The sequence below is a fragment of the Chelonus insularis genome, unplaced genomic scaffold (genome assembly GCF_013357705.1).
Source record: "Chelonus insularis isolate UGA/USDA-ARS -01 unplaced genomic scaffold, ASM1335770v1 contig_399_pilon, whole genome shotgun sequence".
NCBI lineage: Eukaryota > Metazoa > Arthropoda > Insecta > Hymenoptera > Braconidae > Chelonus > Chelonus insularis.
The window spans coordinates 2,106,988-2,127,388 of NW_023276554.1; the positions used below are offsets into that span (position 1 = coordinate 2,106,988).

A 20,401-nucleotide genomic window follows, 5' to 3' on the forward strand; every position below is an offset into this window, starting at 1 on the left:
TTTTTTGATAATTAATATATGTGCTCATATACGTTTATGCGTTTATATACTGATTAATTGAGTTTTAGTAAAATTGTATTAATGAATGCATTGTATTTTATATCTTCCAATTATTTTCATTTATACCTTAAAACAACCATTTCTTTTCAATCTTCCAAACGTTTTTTCTAGATCTAATCGTTCAAGTACTACTCGAACACCTTGTGTCATATGTTTGACAAATTTATCCATTTCTATTTTGACTTCTCCATTATCATCTTCTTGCTTTTGAGAACAGAGTCGGCGTTTTGCTGTAAGTCTTCTTCGAGTAAGAACAGTTGGTTCATTTATTTTTTCAGCTATTTTATTACTTTTTTCTGTAGAAGTTATTGATTCTTTATTTACTTGAGTGCCAGAATTACATGGAGATTTTTCAAAATCATTCGTGTTACTCGTATTCTGATTACTCGATTCAGACTCTATTTTTCTTCGTAAATTTAAAGAACGTATTGAAGACAAATCATACTGAACTACTTCGCTAGAAATGATCCGAGGCCTACTAGATTTATTCTGGGGTGGAGTTTGTTCCGGTACATTTGATGATTGCTCTATTTCTATATCGTCCATTAGTAAATTATTTTCTTCAGAATCAGTTGATATTTCATAGCCAACATTATCATCAATACAGTCTTGATTATTTTTACATAAAGCTTCTGGAATAATATCTTCGTCTTCCTCATCTTCTTCAATATCTACGTGACTTTCTTCTTCGTTGTCTTCTTTATTATCATGTAATTTTGCATTGTCTTCTTCAATACTTACATCTGGATGATCTTGCAATTCAAAATCTTCTTCTGAGTCCTCAAAATCTTCATTGACTTCTGATTCTTCGTGCAAACTGTGTATTTCCGAAAACGTGGAACTACATTCATCCTTAAAATCACTGTTAAGAATATCATGAACATTACTTAAATTAATTGTAACAAGCGGAACGTCATCTATTTTTTTCTCCAAAGAATTTTTGAAAGACTGCTGATGAGAAGTGAGAATGAGTGATTTTTCCTCTTGCGATTGGTGATCATCAATAGTTTCAAGATTAAGAGCAGTGTATTCTTCAATTTCATCATCAAAATTTTTTTCAGACAATTTTTGAGTATTTTTGTCTTGTTCTTTTGAGTCTACTTCTACTTCTTGTATATCATCTACTTCTACATCTTCGACATCTTCTTGTTCTCCAGCCTCTTCTTCATTATCCTTATTATTTAAATCTATTGCACTTAAACTATTCAATTGAGTACATTGATCATCTTCATATTTATTTGTTTTCGCGTTAGATGACATTTCAATTTTTGTGACCAAGTTTTCCAATTTCAAAAGACTAGAATTAACTAGACATTCAGCACCTTCTTTCGTTTCAATTTTTTCTGAATTCTCTAAAACCTCATCAGGCTCCAATTTAGTCTTTTGCTCTACCACAGTTACACTATCTTGATCTTGTCTAATCGTAAACATAAGACCTTCCATGACAAGATCTGTAATGTTAGAAGAGCGTGCTGTTGCATTATCAATAATATTTGAACTTGATTGGAGTCTTGGGGTTCTACTTCTCGGTGTTGCTGATTCTCCAATACGTTTTTCTTTTGGCGCCTTTTCAATAGATTCATCAACAGCCATTTTTTGTGCATTAGAACTACGTGTTAGTCTAGACTTACTTCGTTCAATTTCACGTTCAATTAAATATTGATAAGGCATATCTACAGTTTCCTGTAATTCATTTAGACATTCTTGATTTGTAGCAGTAGAATTATCTAAATTAGATTGATCTTGTTGTTCAGAAAGATATTTTTCTATAAGAGGCAAATCATCAAGACCTGCTAAAAAGGAAGCTGAACTAACTCTTTTCTGGCGTTCACTACTCCGCATGGATCTTGTAACAGGAGTATTAACGCGAGTACCATTACTTTTAACATTATCTGAAGAAGTTTTAGGAAGATCACTGGAGAGTCCATTACTACTAATCGTTGAGGGAAGTCTGGATTTTTGCAACGTTTCATCACTATTACTTATATCATCTTGCTTATCAATTGATGAGTTATTCCACTGTGATCTTCTAGTTGATTTTTCATAAACAATCAATTCATCTTCAAACTCTTTGCCATTTTCAAATGTCGGGTTTGTTGGAAGAATCTTAACAATAAGCACGAAAGCACGAGGAAATGCAGTAGCATTAGTTCTATCCCGAAATTTTAGCATGGCAAACATTTTATCTTGTCGAGTCCATGATGAATGGTTATAAGTTACGAGAAGGTGACGCGTACCAAATTGCTGACCTTGACGTGGTTGCGATTTGATAATACGCCGTATAACCTTCATAAGTTCTTTTCCGTAACTAAATTCTTTAGTATCTTTGGAGCTTCGGTGATATTTAAACGTAAATTTGTAAATATTTTTCTTATGACACAACCAATAAGATCCAGGGACGGTTAGAATTGGCTCCTTCTCTCGTTCGACCCAATCAAGTTTGCCAGACGCTCGTACATGTATTCCAGGCATTTTCGCTCCGGTTTTAATTCACGAAAGAGTGGTACTAATTTTGTGTCGTCTTTTCCACTTGACGAATCTTTGACAATAAATGTTAAATAATACAAAACTCGTTGCTGAAACACATAAGATTCTTTTTTATTTATGATCATAATTTTATTTTTTAAAATGGAGTAAAAACATTTTTTGTAATTCAAAAAAGTCCTTTTAACTTATCTTTAATAATCAAATTAAATATAAAATACTAATAGATTATTAACAATAGATAATAATTACCCCAATTATAACTTCGTTAATAAAAACATCTTTCACAGTGTTCCAAGGAAGAAAACAATTGGACTCTAAACATTTAAGTACTCGTTTCCCAATAATCTGTATTCCAACTGACTCCACAACTAAGAGTGTATCTAAATATGATAATGTTTATTTAATTTAAAGTCTACATGAATTGAAATGAGTATAAACTATTTACCTACCACTTTTGACAGAAGATAAGATGGATTTACATCTTAGAAACAAGTAGATTACTATAACAGTAGCAACAATGACAAGATCTCGATTGTTGAGCCAAAGGAACAAAATTGACAATAACGCTGGGATGTCAATCCATGCATTAATCAGCTGATAGTCAGTTTTTAGCTCAAATTCTATCACTCTACTTTGAAATTCTTTGCCACCTGCGTCACTTCGCTCGCTCAATCTTATCTGGTTACCATTGACCCCCCGAAAAGATCTAAATGGGGTAGACGCGTTATTTAAAAACGTCGGAGACATTAATAACAGTCGCGAAAAATTTTATTCCGCATTTAAACACTGTAATTTAATGTATTCACCTTATCGCAAAATTCACTTGTAGCCGCTCCGTAGGTATTTACATAAAAACTTGTTATTTTTACTCTCAGTGCTCACGTATACTGTAAAAAAGAGCATAGTTATTCACAAATGCTTCCATTGTTGGGATACACCAGAGAAAACTAGTAATTGTTGCAATCAAATATAGACTTATGATGAACTCCGCGCTTTGTTGATAATTGTATTCTTTCTGACGCGTCTTAAGATAATACAATTTCCATATGCAAACATGTATAAGTTGAACTAACTAAGAGCATATAGCCACATATGTATAAAGTAGTGAAAAAAACGTGACTACATACATACAAGTACACATGCATAAACACATACGTGTATTTATTATTGGAGGTCACAAAAAGTGAGGTTGAGCAGGAAAAAAAATTTAACAGGTGCGCCGCCTTAAGTTGCATACTAGAACTATCTGAAAGCGGGAGATTTAAATAATTATTTCACTCATTTTTTTTTTTAAACAAATAAGTTTATTAATAATTGTATATTACAGAAATATCATCATTGTTATCAAGTGATAAATTGCAAACTATAATTTTATACATCTTGTTATGGCATAGTCAATTATTTTTTCTTGCCAATTAAACTAACAATTTTTTTTTACATTGATGTCGTAAAGAAAAGTCCCTCTAAATACCTGAGAATTCTGTACGTACAATAATTTGCAATATTAGACTTTTAACAACCCCATGTGCATAGCATATTTAAGAAATTACAATTAAAGTATTTACTATTATGCTAGTATATTATTTATACATTTTACATTCTTATGATGAATCGGAGCGACGCGAAAGCGTACAATGGAAGATTGAGGTGAAGATTTTTAATAAAGAAATTTTTCGTGCGATTTAAAAAATGTATGTACAGGACGATATGAGAAATAAGAAGAAATGTTGAAAATTTAACATATGAAAAAACGATAAAGATGTATAATAAACATAGAATTAACATATTCTGATATTTCGAAATTTTTTTGCTCAATGATCAATTTAATATCCAAAAGTGTAGAATTTAATAGCTAATCTCCAAATCACATAAACTTAGAATTACAGTGTAGTGACAGTCTGGCATCGAATATCAGAGAAATTCATTTAGTATCACGTTTTTATTTATAAATAAGAGAAATTCTATTCTTTTACTTTCAATGTCTCGAATTTTTGCAACCTTCTTCGCCTTAAAATCGATGCTTCATCATCTGGTTCTGGTTGAGTTTCTGATGTAGAAGGAATAGGTTCATTACCTTCATTAGTCGTGTTTGAAGTATTTCCATTAGATACACTAGACTGGGAAACTTCGGGGACATTTTTCTGAGTTATATTACTTTCTGTTGTTGGCTCAGGGATTTTGAATGTTTCTTGTTGTTTCATTTGTGAATTTGTGCTGGTTATATTACTCATTGTTGGCATTGGAATACTATGAAATTTTAGAAAATATGTATAAGTTGAAATAAGTAAAAGTTGAAAGTAATAAATGATTTATAGAGAGTGGAAAGTAGCTATTTACTTAGCAGTTGTTGCTGCACTCTGATATTGACACATCATAGCATTGGCAGCATCTAAAAGAAGTTGTACCCTCTGTAAAGTTTGTATTCTTGCTTCAACAGCCTGTCGTAAGTTTCCTTCCATTGCTTTAAGCTCTTCTTCACTGAGAGTTGTAAGATTGGGTGGGGGTATAGGTACTGGAGGTAGAGGAACAATTGATGGAAATGGTGGTGGAATAAACGGCATATTTTCTGGGATAAAACCTGTCCCTTGGGTCATCGAGGGCCTTAAATCATTGGGATTTCGAAGGGTCTCGGATCTTGGAGCTTTAAAATAGAAATATGTGTGTAAATGAGACGAAATTTTCAATAGTAAAAGTTAAAATAGGAACAATAAAATCATTACCTTCTTGATTAGGTGTCGGTGCTGGAGTGGATTGTTGTGTCTGGGTCCCACCTGGCGCCTGATTTTGCTGACGATTATCCCCTGTACCTGAGGTGGGTCTTAGGATATTTAAACGACATGTTGGGCACGTTTGTTGACGTTGGAACCATGACCGTAGACAAGCAGTATGAAATATATGATTGCATGGAAGTTTCTTACTGGCTGATACCATTTCCTCACTAATGTAAAAATTAATAAATGTTAATGGAGAAATAAAAAAATTTGCTAATTAGAATAAATTGATTACATACCGGCAAATTATGCAAACATTGTCAGCAGCTGCTAACTCAGCAGGTGTGGCATCAGGATAGAACGTGTTCATATTTCTAATAGCTCGTCTCGACATCACAATATCCTGGAAGGCTTTTTTGAAGTTGCGCATAGTGAAATACATTGGTCTTAATGCGAATAACGGGAGTGAATACAATTTCACCATGACACTCACGAAGGCCAGGTACAAAAGAACCTTTTAACAAAACCGGTATTATAAGAATAGCATTCTTTATCGATTATTTTTTCAATTCTGTGAAGTTAAAAATTACCTTTATCAACCCAATGATGAGCTCAGTGTACAATAAAAATACAGGTTTATTTTCCCAAGGCGTTTCTCTTTGTAAGTCAATTGTATGAAGTATGTATTTCAAACTGATATTAAGCACAACCGTTAATAGAATTGCATACTCAAAACCAAATACTAGCTGGACAGATGCACCCTTTGCGACAGTCGATTCGTATGCGTATTCAATCATTGTCATATTTGTTGTGGATAAAATGATTAGTAGTGTCGCTACCCTTAAGTGAAATAGCCATGTTATCACTGGACTTCTTTCCATCTAAAATTACCAACAAATAATAATTCGTTGTTTATGAACAAAGTAATAAAAATATGACGTAAATGATTGATAATAAAAGTATCACTTACGTAGTCTACCCTATCTTCTGCTAGCCAATGAAAAGATTTCAAGAATAACAATAGAGTAAATAGAGCTATAAATTTAGGACTAAAATCATCCCTAAAAACGGTGAATGCCAAACAGGTCTCTGTTACAGCATACCAAGCTTTTTCTACAAGATGCTGCAAGAAGACATTCATAAATAATTTTCTAATTGATTTTGTTTTGTATTGATAACATTGCCGATAATGTTTACCTCTAATTCGGCTGCTCTAAGATTACCAAAGAAGATTTTTCTCAAAAATGTATTTGTCATAAAAACAAGTATCAGTCCTTGAATGTAGATCACCTGAAAGCAGATGTAGATGTCAGACTTAACATTACCAAAACTAAATTGCATCCAACGTGTTATCAACGTTTTGATAAACATTCCATAATTGCAATTAATGGTAATACTGTAAAAAATTGAAAACTTACAGCCATACTAGGATTTGACTTGGTTATGTAGACGACTGAAGGATAGAATTGTTTTTTTTGATAATACGCATTTCCAATAACAATGCACGTGAGCAAAGAACTCAGTAATAATATCACAGCTGACCTCATTTTACTTGTTAAATTATTAAAACACACAAAATTTAAATTGATATTTTAACGCCAGCCAAAACGGCCGGGAAATTTGGCCTCAAATTTTTGCTTTTAATCTGGAATCCTACTCGAGGATTTACGTTTTGACAACTGAGATACAGGGCGCTAATGTGCAGCGGCATTTCTCGAAACTACACGTTCACTTACGTGTCGCTCAGTGAGCATCTCCTAGCCCTGACGATAACACATCGTAACTTGCGCATTTTAAACACACATTACAATTGAATTTTGTAATTCATTCAGACATTACTTGTATTATTATTATTCGTTAGCCGTCTCCCCACTTATTTAAAACATTTCCAGTCGATTAAAAACTAAATCACCTGATGATTTATGCTTATTCAAATGTTTCGTGAGTTTTGAAAGTCAAATATAAATGATTCTTTTATTCTTTTTATCAATAAATTAAAATGAAAATGATGAAAAGCTTATCTTCCTACTACAATTTTGAATTATGATTGGTAAATTATACGATATCTTAGTTTCGTAAGAAAAAAATAACCTGTTAATTACATTCAAAATTATTATTACTGTTGATTCATCAAAGTTTCATATTCCTTTTAGGCTATCACATGAAATGTTAATTCTTCGTAGTATTATTGAATTATTTGATGCAATACTGATGAGTAATATAATAACATCGAAATAAATTTAAACAATTTTACCAGCTCAAGTAAAAAAGAAAACATTTTTCGTGCTGTCAATGTGAAAAAAATGCTAATTTCATCGCATATATTATATTGTATGATTCTGATTGTATTATATTATCCTCTTTTCATGCGTCAGATGTGGTCAGATGTCTTTGCTCCATTTCCCGAAGCCAAACATTTCCACAAGCCTGAGCTATTGTACTCACACAATGCGGGTATTAGCAATTAAAAACCATCAGCTTTGTGACGTCGAGGATAAAAATATGTCGCATTGGGACGTCGTTTGCGAATGCAACACATTATAATCGATAAGAGAGTAAAATACATACGGAATTGTGTTAAGTACGTGCTTTCCCTAGAATACAAAGGTCTTTTCTAACCCTATTAAACATTTGACCTCGTCACATAGAATCTCAGTCATTTCTGATTATCTTCATTCCGTGTATTCATATTGTACCTTAACCATTAAGTGCTTACCTGATACAGAATGAATCATATTTATTTTTTACTATTTTAGGTTACATCTCCGGATCCATCTCAACGGATAATGGCCAAAACGATTGAGGAAAATGACTATGAGCAAACAATTATGCTTCAAGAATTATTAATGGTTTTTTAAAGTTGTTAATTTAACGATTCAAGAAGAGGGAAAGAATAGTAAAAAGATTGTATTATCTTTAAAAGTCTACTTATAGACTTTTGAAACATTGAAGTAAATGGCAGGTGATGGATTCATTCAATTTGTCGTTTAAAATGAATTATGACAAGGGATAGACTTTATAGCTCTACTGTCAATGAATTTAATTGGCATATCCTATAGTTGGAACTACATAAATATTTCATGTAGATAATAAATAAATATTTAGGTGAGTATTGTTTAGTTAACAATTTTTTTTTTTTTATATTAGTAGTGCAAATTTTTTAAGATAATATTTATAACGTTATCGTCATTCTGTCCTTGCACAAAAACTTCAAAGTCTTCATGTACAAACTCAGTCAAGACGGCTTTCCGTCAGCATTATTTGGCCCACTTGGCAAACGATTACGTATTACCTACCTGAATCTCCAAGCATAAGACTCGTACGAGGACGAGCCACAGGAACTTAGCGACGTGACGCGAAGTGGTGAGACGTGAGAAGAAAAAAAGAAAACCTCGTCGACGAGCTTCGAGGTAAAGATATATGCCTTCTTTTACTGGTAGAAAAAAAAAAAGATGTACATGCTGCAAAATAATGTACATTACACAATGCAGTATTTTCTATTAATGGGTTTACTTTTCACTCTCAATATGTACTTTATTATACACATTATTTATTTAATTATTTTCTTTTTATTCAATAATATATCATTTAACATGCAAATTAAAATTAGACTACGGAAATAAATAAAAGGTAACAGAAGTTTTAACATGAAATATAAATATATTTCGATGGCAATTTTACAGTCAGTGAATGATTTGTTCTTTTTTATATATATGTTTATATATATATATAATATATAGATTTTTTATATGTATACAATATTTATATCTATGCGAATGTATGCACAACTATTTACAATACAAGGGATATATCCCAAGTTTTCAGTTTAATTGAATTTGTCACAAACTCTTTCTCGTTCTCACATACCGACACTTATTGTCAGTAATTCTATCTAAAAAAAAGGAAGAACAAATTTTTCCTCATTCTACTTCGCACGCATACTTTTTCACACTCATTTCTACACGCATCACACACTCATATCCCACTTGAAAAGAAAAAAAATGAGTTATATAATTGAAAAAACTGGCGGAGATGTTTACTCTTAATATATATATATATATATATATTATTTATAAATTGTTTTTAATAGATAAACTACATGTTTCTAGCATCTTCAAAAACTACTGAACAATATCATATAATCCGCCCTAAAAAAATTTTTTTTCTTTTCTGTCTTTTTTTTATTTTTATATTTTTATTCTTATCTCGAAATGCACAAGAGGCGAAGTGAGTTTGAGGGAAAGAGTCCTTAAATTCTACAACCGGAGAATAAGCGTAGAAATGTATCACACTATTTAGACTTGTACATGATCGTATTAAATGCAAGCTGTATATAGGCTCTTTTGTTATTTTTACAAATTTCTTCTCTTTTTTTTTCTCCCTCTAAATTTATTTTTTTTTTTATATTATATCTCATGTAGTATAGCAATATACATACATAACTTCTTCTTTCTCTTGCCAGACAATTCTCGCTCTCGCGCGCAAGATCCATCATCGCAGCCCGGACGTCGACGAGGAGGAGAGAAAGGAGAAGCCCCTGGCTCCCAAGTGATTCTGATGCATCGAGCACGACGAAGAGTGGAAAAGCAAGTCCTCTTCAAGCGGCATTATGGCAAAGTGAGAGAGAGAGAGAGAGATAGAGATGGTACGTGAAAGAGTAAGCAAGTGCAAAAGATAGAACGTGAGAGAGTGAGATAGAGAGAATGTTCGGCGAAGGATCGATAAGCAACTCGAGAGAGAGTCGGTATGAAAACCGACGGGTCTCTCTACCCGGTATCGATCGTCTGCGTTTGGATACATCCTCGGGCACACCAGAGCGGCCTGAAGACTCGGGCCAGGTCGCCGAGATGTCATTGGACCCTCGACTCTCTGTACAAAGGGTGCGTCCGTTCTACTTTCTTGTCATTGCAAGCTGTTGGTACTCACTCTCTTACCCTTCTAGATTGTCTCTTTCTCTCTTTCTTTCTCCTTTCATTATTATTTTTTATTATTTCTTTCTCAGCATTTTCCTCGTCCTCGTCGACCATTAATAGTTTCATGTGCTTCCTGCAATAACTGGCGTCTGCAAGAATACATATACTAAATAATCGATCGGCTTATCTAATCCCTAAGCTTGGAATCACCCTAAATCCCTACAGTTGGTCGCCAACGTCACAGCGCGTTAAGTGTTAGATTATAGGAGACAAGGGGAAAGGAAACAGAAGGGCAAAATTGCGAGGATAATAAACATTAAAAAGTTCAAGTCTTCATTCTGACAATCCCCCCCTCTCATAAGCGTAGAGCAGCAAAAAACAAAAAAATTATGCAAAGATGGAATGAGAGATAAAAAAAATGAAATATTGACAATGTATTAGAGAAGGAAAAAAAATGAATGTACTTTTTTTTCGTTTTCTTTATGTAATTTTTTTTTTGTTTTTTCTTTTCTAGTCTTTGGCTCTCGCACGCGCATTTACAAATACTACGCGATAATTATATGTTATTTTCTTATCTTCTCATATGTAAATATAAATACCGTAATATCTATATACATATATGTATATACATACATTTATTGGATTAAATTGTCGTTATTAGATATATGTATATAAAGATATTGTGTGTTGTATGTATGAAATGATGATTGGATAGCTGGCAAGTAGGATAAATCGAGATGGATAAAAATGAGAAGGCTAAACGGGCCAATAGTCAGCGTACAATATCGAATAGAAAAATTGGCTCTGCAGAGCTGGCGCATGTCTATACGGGAAGCCCAATATTCGTGGTGAATAATCGTCGTCCTGCCCCTAGTTCCCCTGGTTACCGTGCACAACGTGGTGTATAGGAGCCCCATGGACTGTAACATACGTCCGCGACAGCAGAGAGCGTTGGCCGCAGAGAGGAGAGCGAGGGTTATAGCCCCTCGTTCCCTTACAACCGCGAGCTGCCACCAACCGAGATACAGCAAGTAATGTCTGTCGTCTGTGTGCGACGGTAATGGCACCGGCGATATGCTGCAGTGTGCACGGATGGCCCGGAGGTTACAACGAAAATATCCTATGGTGCATCGGACAAGCGTCGTTCGTTAGGCAATTGCTCGTTAGTTGATGATTTTAAACGAGCGGCAAGAGCGAACTGGTGGTGCAGAAGGGGAAATGGGGAGGATTCGAGATGATCAATTCTAGGGAGGAAAATATTGCAGAGCTGATCTCATCGGTCGAGGGTGAATTATAGTACGTATACAACAACTAAACCAGTTGGTTTGGCCAGGGAATGAAAGAAAATTTTCGAGTAAAGGTCTAAAGGTAGATGAGCATGAGAGAAGAGGATAAAAAAATGAGAAGTAAAAAAATAACATAGGACTATCGTTAGCGTGTGTAGGTAGACGAGCAGGTAGGCAGAAGCGGCAGTCTGGCAGCCGAGCATCGGGCCCTCCTGTGGACATGAGGGTGCCGTGCTGTAACTCCACGTGCGTGACGAGACGAAGAAGGAAGAAAAGTGGAAGAGGCGGACAAGGGTAGAGCTATGCCGACGATAATACAAATGATGGGGGCTGGAGCGAAAATCGTCCGATATTATCTTCAGAGAAGACGAAGAAAAAGAAGAACAAGAACGAGATATTCTGTTTTTATTTTTCACAGTCGTTGCTTCTCTGATACAAGCAAAGAATGCATTGAACCACGCGGAAGACCTGTGTTGATGCATTCCGATGATGATGGTGACTATGAGGTCGGAGAGGAGAACAAGTGATAGCGATAAAATTAGATGATATAGAAAGCACGTGATGTACAAGGATGACAACGATGATACCTTTATTAAATGAATCCTGAGTTTATTCAGTCGGTTGACCTGGTCCTAGCTTCTCGGTAATAGTGCTCGGTACGCTGGTGCTTCATAGAAACTTCCGCCATTGCCATTTCCGCTTCCTCCACCCGCTGCTGCAGCGGCCGCTGCCGCGACAGCAGCTGCTGCAACCCTGAGAGCTTGTAGAGATGCCGCTCGATGTCTGTTCATTGCTGTTGCATAAACGCTCGATGATGCAGAATCTTCTGATGTTGACGATGATACATGAGGTATGGCAGTTGGTGCTCTAGAAACCACTGATGATGGCCGACGATAAGGATGGTGATGTTGACTACTTGATCGTCGTCGAGATGATGCTGATGTCAATGGATCAGCCGGCACTTGAAAGTTTTGAACAAAAGCTGCTGGACTCGTAACAACAGATGATCTAGTTGATCCAATATGTAGATGAGGATCATCATAAAGATGATGGTGTTGTTGTAATTGATCTACTTCTAGGTGATGATGATGAGGTTGCTGATGATGAGAACGTATAGCACGGAAATAATGCTGATAAATACCAGATATCACAGCCTTTTCATCGGCAGTCGTGAGATTATTGGTTACGGTAGAGAAGGCTGCTCGATGCTGCTGATTCAGTCGTTTCTTTTCAATATCGAGGTCTTGTGATTGCTCCTCGTCTCGTCGATTAGACGATTTTCTATGTAAAAATGTATTGATTGTTGCAGAAGATGGTGATGATGCTATCAGAGCATCTCCAAGAAGTATACCACCATTTGGATTAGAAGCATGTGTTGTTGTTGCAACTGCAGCAGTACCAGTAGCAACAACAGTTGCAATAGCCGCTGCGGCATCACCACCTGCAACATTAGCAGGCGCAATGGTTGTTGATGCATTGGAAGCCGGAAACATACTGCTCTTGGTGACTACTAAATTAGAATTGACAGAAGACGTGTCTCGCCTGCTGCTTTTTCTTCCTGATGATGAAACCATTGGTGGTAAGTTATTAATAAAAGGACTCCGCCTTTCACGTTCAGCACGTCTGTAGTAGCATGGATGAATCATAAGAAGTGGTTCGCCACCTCCTGGTGGTGGTTTCGCTTGACTGGGTAATTCATATTCGACGCTGCAATCAACGTGAAGTGGCTGAGCATAATCTTTGAAATTTGTTCCAGCACTTGGTTCAGTTTTGTATGGACTACCACCAGGTATAACAATATCACTGGTACCCGACGGCGAGAGAATCGTTTGGCCTATAACCGTAACGGCAGCCGCGGCAACGGCAGCTGCTGCTGTGGTTGAACGGTTCGATGACGACGGTGTCGTGGAAGAAGTAACGTTGGTGGCACTAACGTTCCCGTTTACTCGATGATGATGATGGTGATGGTGATGATGAAGGTGATGATGATGATGAGAATGTGCAAGACCTAGACCATGGCTAGCACCTTCTATCGTTACTTCCTTTTCGTAACAGGCAGCTGCCATAATGTGTTTTTAGCTGACTTCCTGGAGTACAACGTAGGAAAAGACGTGCGGAAACAACGTGGGCCGATGATAAAGGGACAGCGGTGACGCCCTCCTGACTAATGGCCGGCAGCTTGCTCACTTGCGTCACGTTCTCATGGTCATACTCGTTACGAGGCCGTGGTAATGTGTTCCAAAAGTACCTCCGCCTCTATGACTCAAATAAATTCCCAGGATGCGGCTTCATCTACAGATGTAAGTATAGCCGACCCTCCCGTCGTCTGCGTATCGATTTCTGCAGCAATTCCGTCGTGACGACAAAACCACGACGTGGCTGAGGGATGTAGAAAGAGGTAATAAGACAAAAAAAAACAACTGATTGAAAGTGGTATATAGAGACTAAAGAAATGTATCGGTCTCAGTATAGATATCAACGTATAAAGATCGATTTTCTGCGTTCGGCGAGGCGCGGCCACACTACCAGCAGGTCCTGATGTCCTGTCTCTATTTCTCTCTCGTTCTCTCTTGCTCTTTCCTCCAGCTGCGCCCCCAGGTTTTTGCTTGGTCTCGCCCTTATCGTTCTTTCGGCTGCTTTCTTCACTCTTTTTCTCTTTTCTTCTTTATATCACACGCCTTTCTCTTATCCTTCTCTATACTTTCAGCCTCACCCTTTCTTCCTACCCGCGTGGAAGATCGAAAGACCAAAGTGCAGTTGTTACACTACCTTCAAAGGGACTAACGAATCAAGTAAAAAACTTTAAGGTTTCTTAACCCAAACTATGGACCAATATGTAATATATCCAAGTCTGGAAAACCTTATCTCATCTCTCCAATTTCTTTTAAATTATATATATATAAATAATCAAAGAAATTGACTAAAGTTGATGAAAAAATGATTAAAAAATATTCTTATAACATTAGCTTGCCTTGATTCGTTTCTTTTTTTTTTTGTTTTGTCTCTTTTATATCTCTCAGACCCTTTTACTTCCAGTAAATTTAACGCTGTTTTCTCTTTAGTATTCCGTAACTTCCTGTCAATCCTTTATGAAATTTTCACTACTTTTTTTTTTATATCCCCAATCACTTGTCACAGTTGATGATGATGATGATGATGATGCTGATCCATGCCAATGTCATGCGTGAGAGCGACGGCACAGCTAACGTCGATGACCCGGCCTTTGTCCTCGACTATTCAACATAAGTTTAGGATTTACGACAAAATAACGTCTTTTGGATAAATATTCACCACACAAGACAAGCAATTTCTTTTTTATCACCCGCACAAAAAGGCACGTCGTTTCTCATGCGACGCTCGAGATAATCCTCTTCCCATTCGTTATTTTCATTATATACTTTTTTTCAGATATATAATTCCTCATAAAAATTTTATTTGCTTTACTTTTCACATTTAATTTCGTTCGAATCACGATGCTATCGTTCTAGTATATTTCTAACTAAATAATGTCTTCTCGTTATACAAAAAAAAACCCGTCACACGTTATTCTCGACAGTAGAGAAAGAATATGTCTCTCACATGTATTTAACTCGACAGACTCGGCGCATCGAGTGTCGAGCAACGACTGAAAACCTCGTTCTCTCAGGCTCTCAGTCGTGGCTTCACTATAGATATCACTCTCTCTGTTCCACTTATCAACCTTCTCCCTCTAACCGACAATCATTCTCCATTGTCTATCTTGCTTAGTTCTCGCTTCGTCTCTGTCGCTCTCATGCTGGCTTATTCCCTTGTCCGCCCTTCCTTCCGGACCCCCGGGCCGACGTTCTGTAGATCCCCACCTCTTGGAACTCCACCCGGTATACATCTACATTCCCTCCCGCCCCTCGCTGGCACCAACTGACTCGTTCTCTCTCACTCTAACTCACAGTTAGTAGCCCTCCAACGATCCGACGTCTCGTTGTGTATCGTCGTCGACGCCGGCTCCGTCGGCGTCGTTATAGGTCGCGCCACGACCATCCGGGCGTCGAATCCTCATGAATATACCTCGATTTCTCATATTCTCCAAATGTCCTACTCATTCTTCCGCCTTCGTTGATTTTTCAGTTGTTCGTATTACTTTCTTTTATGCTCCTTAATTCGATGTAATTATTAATGACTGCCAATACGCGCAATGACTTACTCTCTCTGGGAACATCATCAGTATGTAAATCTACAAAGTTGTATTTGTACATTTAAGTAATAAAATAGGGTAAAGCTTGAGTTAAATAGTTAAATGATGAGACTAAAATTGAAAAACATTTGATTTCATTTAAACACATTTAAAAGTGCGTACTATCGCCATAAACCTTTTCCCTTTCTCGACTTGGTCGGTATGTGTTTCTCGGGTTTTTTTCGCCAAAAAATCTTGGCTACGGCCCTTTCGTGGATGGATGAAAACGTGCGATAGAGATAGTTACATATGTGTATGTGTGTGAATTGTATATGTGTACTGATGGCAAACACATATACTTAGAAGAGACTTTTATACACGACTATGTGCAAACGCAAAGCCGTACATATTCTGTGCGCAACGGCGTAGCTACTAAATCACTTGGGTATTATATTATCAATAAGAGAGAGAAGGAGAGAGCGAGAGATCCAAACGAAGTGAGCCCAAGGGTTGAGGCAAGGTTCGTAAGGAAATTAAAGGGAGATAAAAAAATGAAATCAGAAGAATGAAGAACAAGAGAGGGAAGAAAAAAAATATGTTCTACCTTGCTGGCATGTAGGTGCGCACGATCGGCGCACAAAGAGATCTGGGATCGACGAGAGGCGACATCCGTACATGCCTAATGTACATAGTGTTCTATACATACATAAGTGCCACAGTTAGATACATACCGAGAGACAGACCGGGCCAGTGTGTTCTACATACAGGCTATATATTCGCATGTATAGAAGAATTATCCGGGGAGCCTTTTAGCGCACGACTTGCAACGGCTTTGCGCTTTACGCTCATTACAATGGAGAGTCTCAACAGTGTCTGTCCCCTTGCTCGTTTCACGTTACTATTTTTCTTCCTCCTCTACAACTGGTATTGAGCCCGGGCAAAATCCTTAACGACCTTTCTTACGACGTGCCAATAACACAGCAGGGGAAGCCGTCATCAATCCTCTACCAGCCTGGTTGTCTTCTTTCAAGTCGAAAGCTTGAAGGTTTTCGCGAAAATCTTCAACTCTCTTGTACTCATTCTAGTACATAAGCACATTCTCTTCTGCACTCTCATGCTCATACTTCTCTCATACATGGACAGATTCTGAAAGCATTTGGTTGATGTGGTAAAGGTCCAAGTGTATGCTGAAAATGTGTGCAAGCTAACTCTCTTATATATACATACATAACATATATACATCTTTCAATACATAACAGACGCACTGACAAGAATCCAAGTAAAGTACACACCAGCCGGATAGAGTGTGCTAGGCAACATTTTCAAGATGACCGTCAGTTCCCTTTTTCTTTTTTATCATTCATTCTTTGTCTTCTCTTATAAAGCCCTTCTCACTTGCTCCAACGAACACACCGTATGGGATTACATTCGAGTGAGACCCCGAAAGGGACCCGGAGGTGGAGGCTGGCTTTTTGTGGCCCCATGGCCCCGTGATCCCTCGAGAATAATATACCCACGTCAAGTAGAAGAGCAGTGCTCACACTGTGTTCTCTGAGAAGCATGGAAGAAGAGAGCCCCATACGTAAGCTCCCTACTTCGTCTCGTCTTTCTCAACGTTTTATACCTAAGGGCTTTCGACCATGTCGGTCAGAACCTCACTCTGAGGGCCTTATGGTTTTTTTCGTTCCTTCTTTTCCTCCCTCTGTCTCATTCTCTCACGCTCAGATGTCTCATGTACTACGCCAGCTATAAACTCAGCTTCAATAGTCAGGACCTGCGCGATCTTCAGGTATATAGTTATGAGAGAGACAATATATATATATATATATACATATATACATAGAAGAACGACGGCTGCTGAGAGTTAATTGGTTATCCTGCGGAAGTTGACTCTCGGGACCACCCGACCTCTTATCTCTTGCTTACTCTCCCTCGCCTGCTACATCCTATAATACCAAAAGTTACACTGAAAAACTCTATTTTATCTGTGAGTATTTTTTGTTATCATATTTTAATTACCTCTGACAATGATCAATTTTATTTTCTAATCATTATCACACTTACTTGCAGCCAACTGGAGCAACAACACTGTTGGTTCCACTGGAGGATGATGAAATTCTAGGAACACTTGGAGTTCACATAAAGAAACTCATTTTTTAACTTTAAATGGTATGCTTTGAATTTATTATAATTTTATGATTTTCCATTCATCTTTTCCGCCTGACAAAGCATCTACTGGTCTGTTTGCTTCGTTTCAAATTCTTCAAATACATCGCAGATTGATTACAGATTACAATATACTGTGTAATTTTACAGGTTCAATCGCAGATGCAGATGGGAAGCATGTGGTCATGTATATAGCACATGTGTGTGAATATACATAGACATAGATAGAATGTACATTCATGTGAATATTGGTATTTATCTATATTGAATATGTGGTCTTCTGTAAAGCTGGGTTTGGCCCCATTGCTAGAATAGAACGCTTGTGATGTATGGTGCATTATCAAAAAGTCCGAGGGTAGAAAAGCGGATGCAACGAGGGACGAAATAGAAAGCCTGAAAAATGTGTAACTATGGAAATACAAAAGAAACGGCGAATAAAAGAGTCATTGAAGAAAAATCCACCCTCTTTAGGACTCAGGTATACGTCGATGAGCAAGGTGTAATTGGGACTTTTAATATCCTTACTGGTATTCTTTCGTAAGGGAGATTTAAAACCTCTGTCATGAAGGTCTGGTTGTACGAGTGGGGAATTAAAGAGCAAATCAAGTGAAGTAGAAGAAGACCAATAGAAAATGATGAGTGCGAAAGAACGAGTGAAAGCAAGCATTCAATAGACGAACACATTCTTATCATACCCTACATATTCTCACACATTCTCATCAAGTTCATGTGCTCGTAGAGTGGTGGGAGTTATCTGTTGAAATTTCATTTTTTTCGATGATCACTAGATGATAAGAATCATAACTAATTTATCATAATTGAGAAAAAAAAGCTTCCAAAGAGGTTAATTATTTAGACGCCAGGTGGAGCTAGATTGTACTTCTTGCAGTTGCTCATCCGAAGCCGCTTGTGTTGTTGACTCTGAACAGGCATTTGACTATCGGTAATTTTATATTTTTTCTAATTGATTTACACGTGTTCATTAAGTTTTTACAAGTTTACACTCCATAAACTTTCAATGAAATAATATTAATATAGTTTACTTGATCAATAATCAATTTTATACCTTCATAAAAGTTCGAAACCTGTGCACTCGCTGTTTGATTCGACAAATTGTTCTTCATTTTTAATTAGTATTTTAACAACATTATTATTATTAACATCAGTGCTCATGTATTGTAAAAATGCGATATTTGGATGTTTCTCTGTTAGTATTAATTAACATTCATTTATTTTAATATCAATAATTATTCAACGTAGAAAAAATGTTCGTGTCATGCTACCACGCCGATCAACACTCACGTGATACTGTATAAAAATTTTTTATTCAAAAGTCGAATAAGTGCATTGTTAATTGAATTATCACTTAAACAAATACGATACTATATTTCAAACTTCATTTTATTAATTATTATTACATTTTTTATTGTTGTCACAAACCATTATATCATGTGAGATACATAACCTCTATATATTGAGAAAGCTCAAAGGTCTCGAGTACTAAAATTTGATCATCCTCGATCATTTTTGTATCATTAAACTTGATTTTCGTGAATTATAAATAAATCAATTGTTTTTTTATTTCAGAGAATTTCCAAATAATCCCCATCGAGATATTAGTGAGGTTTTTTTGAAGAATCATGTTATGCAATCGTTAAAACAATTATTTGGCGAAGAAGGAGCAAACTGTTCAGTCGATTTACTTCGATTTAATCATACATCAAGGAGGTTTATTTTACGGTGTGAAGACAAGGATTACGTGAGACTGAGATCATCACTTACACTAGCAAGTACTTACAACGACGACGATTGTGTATTTACCGTGCATAAAGCATCTGCAAGCCCTTTTGGTTTATTATCAGACGGAAGAGATTATCAACATTGAAATATAATCACTATTAGAAATACAAAATGTCCATAGTTCGACAGGAAGGAAAAGACACCATTATCTTTGCCACCAAAGAAGACCACGCATCACCAAGTACAATTACCCTTCCAGAACCAGAACCAAGTCCTGGATTGCTTCTTCCAAATGGAGAAATTAACTGGAATTGTCCTTGCTTGGGAGGAATGGCAACTGGACCTTGTGGTCTAGAGTTCAGAGATGCTTTTTCTTGTTTTCACTATTCCAGCGCTGAGCCAAAAGGATCTGATTGCTATGAAGCCTTTAAAACAATGCAGTCGTGTATGTCTGAATATCCTGCACTTTATGGAAACAAAGATACTGATATGGATGATTTAGACATGGATGAAGCGGAAGCTTTAGATTCTAAAAAAAGCCAAGATAGAAAAGATTTAGAACCAAAAGAATCATCGCAGGATCGAATTACGCAAATAAAAGCATCTTCTAATGAAGCACAGGTTGAACGAGTTGGTGATAAATAGATAATTACCTAATTTTGTAGAAAATATTTTAGGTGTAAGAATATCAGGTGGTGTTTTCGAATAACAACAAAGTAAAGACATTTTTAAAAAGGTTAATGTATATTTTTATTTAAAAACATACCTTAAATTATGTAATTTTATTAAAATACATTATTGTTCATGTAGAATTCTTATTATATAATTTATCCTTTTCTAACATAATTATATGCTTGTATCTATGTATATTTAAATTCTAGAAAATCC

The 20,401-nt window shown here is 36.3% G+C and overlaps 5 protein-coding genes and 1 long non-coding RNA gene across 7 annotated transcripts; 3 read left to right on the forward strand and 3 right to left on the reverse strand.

Annotated features, from left to right (window-relative positions):
* LOC118068245 (uncharacterized) lies at positions 1–3,726 on the reverse strand. 2 transcript variants are annotated; one of them, XM_035085505.1, is made up of 4 exons: positions 3,354–3,726; positions 2,997–3,253; positions 2,797–2,927; positions 1–2,636 (listed from the first exon to the last, which is right to left on the reverse strand). In XM_035085505.1, exon 4 carries the CDS (start codon positions 2,530–2,532, stop codon positions 121–123), a length of 2,412 nt encoding a protein of 803 aa, XP_034941396.1. In that variant the 5' UTR covers positions 2,533–2,636; positions 2,797–2,927; positions 2,997–3,253; positions 3,354–3,726; the 3' UTR covers positions 1–120. The 2 variants fall into 2 exon arrangements, with proteins under 2 accessions (XP_034941396.1, XP_034941397.1); XM_035085506.1 differs by having other exon boundaries at positions 2,997–3,726.
* A 248-nt stretch (positions 3,727–3,974) lies between these two features.
* On the reverse strand, positions 3,975–6,995 carry sip3 (septin interacting protein 3). Its single transcript, XM_035085327.1, has 8 exons — positions 6,677–6,995; positions 6,456–6,548; positions 6,229–6,381; positions 5,849–6,139; positions 5,558–5,772; positions 5,268–5,485; positions 4,885–5,188; positions 3,975–4,794 (listed from the first exon to the last, which is right to left on the reverse strand). Exons 1-8 carry the CDS (start codon positions 6,803–6,805, stop codon positions 4,509–4,511), a joined length of 1,689 nt encoding a protein of 562 aa, XP_034941218.1. The 5' UTR covers positions 6,806–6,995; the 3' UTR covers positions 3,975–4,508.
* A 1,905-nt stretch (positions 6,996–8,900) lies between these two features.
* Positions 8,901–15,074, reverse strand: LOC118068050 (centrosomal and chromosomal factor corto). Its single transcript, XM_035085187.1, has one exon. The coding sequence runs from the start codon at positions 13,521–13,523 to the stop codon at positions 12,090–12,092; it is 1,434 nt and encodes a 477-aa protein (XP_034941078.1). The 5' UTR covers positions 13,524–15,074; the 3' UTR covers positions 8,901–12,089.
* Positions 15,075–17,483: 2,409 nt separating this feature from the next.
* On the forward strand, positions 17,484–18,473 carry LOC118068196 (uncharacterized). The gene is made up of 3 exons (XR_004690482.1): positions 17,484–17,594; positions 17,678–17,776; positions 17,924–18,473. It is a non-coding gene; the product is annotated as an uncharacterized lncRNA (long non-coding RNA).
* A 272-nt stretch (positions 18,474–18,745) lies between these two features.
* On the forward strand, positions 18,746–19,685 carry Rpp14a (Ribonuclease P/MRP subunit p14 a). The gene is made up of 2 exons (XM_035085415.1): positions 18,746–18,980; positions 19,361–19,685. Exons 1-2 carry the CDS (start codon positions 18,958–18,960, stop codon positions 19,656–19,658), a joined length of 321 nt encoding a protein of 106 aa, XP_034941306.1. The 5' UTR covers positions 18,746–18,957; the 3' UTR covers positions 19,659–19,685.
* Positions 19,650–20,254, forward strand: LOC118068194 (mitochondrial intermembrane space import and assembly protein 40-B). The gene has a single exon (XM_035085414.1). The coding sequence runs from the start codon at positions 19,685–19,687 to the stop codon at positions 20,156–20,158; it is 474 nt and encodes a 157-aa protein (XP_034941305.1). The 5' UTR covers positions 19,650–19,684; the 3' UTR covers positions 20,159–20,254.
* The last annotated feature ends 147 nt before the right edge of the window (positions 20,255–20,401 follow it).

Bases quoted from the DNA above. Each gene is read 5' to 3' on its own strand.
- LOC118068245 (XM_035085505.1), bottom strand. From the start codon at position 2,532: ATGCCTGGAATACATGTACGAGCGTCTGGCAAACTTGATTGGGTCGAA.
- sip3 (XM_035085327.1), bottom strand. From the start codon at position 6,805: ATGAGGTCAGCTGTGATATTATTACTGAGTTCTTTGCTCACGTGCATT. The intron at 6,549-6,676 runs GTAAGTTTTCAA...ATCTGCTTTCAG, and splicing joins AGTCAAATCCTAGTATGGCT to GTGATCTACATTCAAGGACT. The intron at 6,140-6,228 runs GTAAGTGATACT...TGGTAATTTTAG, and splicing joins CAGAAGATAGGGTAGACTAC to ATGGAAAGAAGTCCAGTGAT.
- LOC118068050 (XM_035085187.1), bottom strand. From the start codon at position 13,523: ATGGCAGCTGCCTGTTACGAAAAGGAAGTAACGATAGAAGGTGCTAGC.
- Rpp14a (XM_035085415.1), top strand. From the start codon at position 18,958: ATGCGATATTTGGATGTTTCTCT. The intron at 18,981-19,360 runs GTTAGTATTAAT...TTTTTATTTCAG, and splicing joins CGATATTTGGATGTTTCTCT to AGAATTTCCAAATAATCCCC.
- LOC118068194 (XM_035085414.1), top strand. From the start codon at position 19,685: ATGTCCATAGTTCGACAGGAAGGAAAAGACACCATTATCTTTGCCACC.